Genomic DNA, 1,080 nt, shown 5'->3' with positions numbered 1-1,080 from the left:
CGCGCCGCGCGCGTCCGCGCCGCACGCATGCCCCTTGCCCTGACGCCTGCAGAGCGCGCGTCTGTCACAGACGGAGCAGCGACCGCGCCAGCGGTCGCTGCTCCGCCCCCCCGTCACGCGCGCCGCGCGCGCGCCGCCGCCGCCGCCGCCGCCGCCGCCGCCCCCTCCTCGCCGTCTTCCCCACCCTACCCTCTGTTGCGCGCGCGCGCCGCACGCTGCGCGCCCCCGCCCCCACCCCCGCCCCCGCCCCCGCCCCCGCTCCCACGCGCCCCTTCCCCGGTAGGTGTGCGTAGAAAGTGGAACCAATCGAGAGGTGGCAGAAGCCGCCGTGTGTGACACATATTGCGGCACGTGAGTGAGACAGAGCACAGAGCCCCGGCAGCGCGCGTGCAGCGCAACAGAGGCGTTTCAAACAGCAAACGGGACGGCCTGCGCAGCCTCTAACTATTTCACTCTCGTCCGCATCACAGGGAAAAGAATTTTACAACGCAACTCAATGGGCAGGGGAAAAGAATTTTACAACACAAGGCGGTGGCACGACACTGGGCACGGGACTGGCGCGCGCTGGCACTAACAGGGCGCAGACGACGGCTTCCTTAGAAGCCGCCGTCCTCGCCATAGAGGAAGTCGTCCCAAGGCGGATGATCGAATCCGCAAGCACCGTAGTGCTCGCCGAGACAACCATCATCCCCCTCATCCAACTCCCACCGCTTCCGCTCCCGCCGCGCCCCCCGCTGGCGTCCCTGACGGGACTTCCCGCCCCCCCAGCCAGCGCCGCGCAGCAGAGCCAGCAGGTCCTCGGTGAGCAGCAGACGCTTCCCAGCCCTCACCTGCTCCCGCCACCCCTCCACCTCCCCAGCGATGCCCTCCCCCATCACCACCAGCGAACCGCGCCCGGGCCACCAAACCTCCACCCGCCACCTGTGCCGCTCCCCTTGCCGTCGACACCACTCCCGGCCGCAGATGTAGGAGCAGTTGTACTCCGCCACGAGCACCTCGACCATGGCGTCCCCGGCCCCGACCGAGAGCCGCCCGAAAGCCGAGTAGACCGAGCGACGCCACGCCGCCGCTCCATCCTCG

At 69.9% G+C, this 1,080-nt stretch overlaps 1 protein-coding gene across 1 annotated transcript; it reads right to left on the bottom strand.

Annotated features, from left to right (window-relative positions):
- Positions 1-596: 596 nt before the first annotated feature.
- On the bottom strand, positions 597-1,004 carry EMIHUDRAFT_260250 (hypothetical protein; the record flags this gene model as incomplete). The annotated part of the gene is made up of 1 exon (XM_005792589.1): positions 597-1,004. One exon carries the CDS (start codon positions 1,002-1,004, stop codon positions 597-599), a length of 408 nt encoding a protein of 135 aa, XP_005792646.1.
- Positions 1,005-1,080: the final 76 nt, after the last annotated feature.

Source organism: Emiliania huxleyi (assembly GCF_000372725.1).
Source record: "Emiliania huxleyi CCMP1516 unplaced genomic scaffold EMIHUscaffold_10691, whole genome shotgun sequence".
NCBI lineage: Eukaryota > Haptophyta > Isochrysidales > Noelaerhabdaceae > Emiliania > Emiliania huxleyi.
Note: the sequence above shows the minus strand (reverse complement) of the source record. Positions and strands in the feature narration are given on the sequence as shown.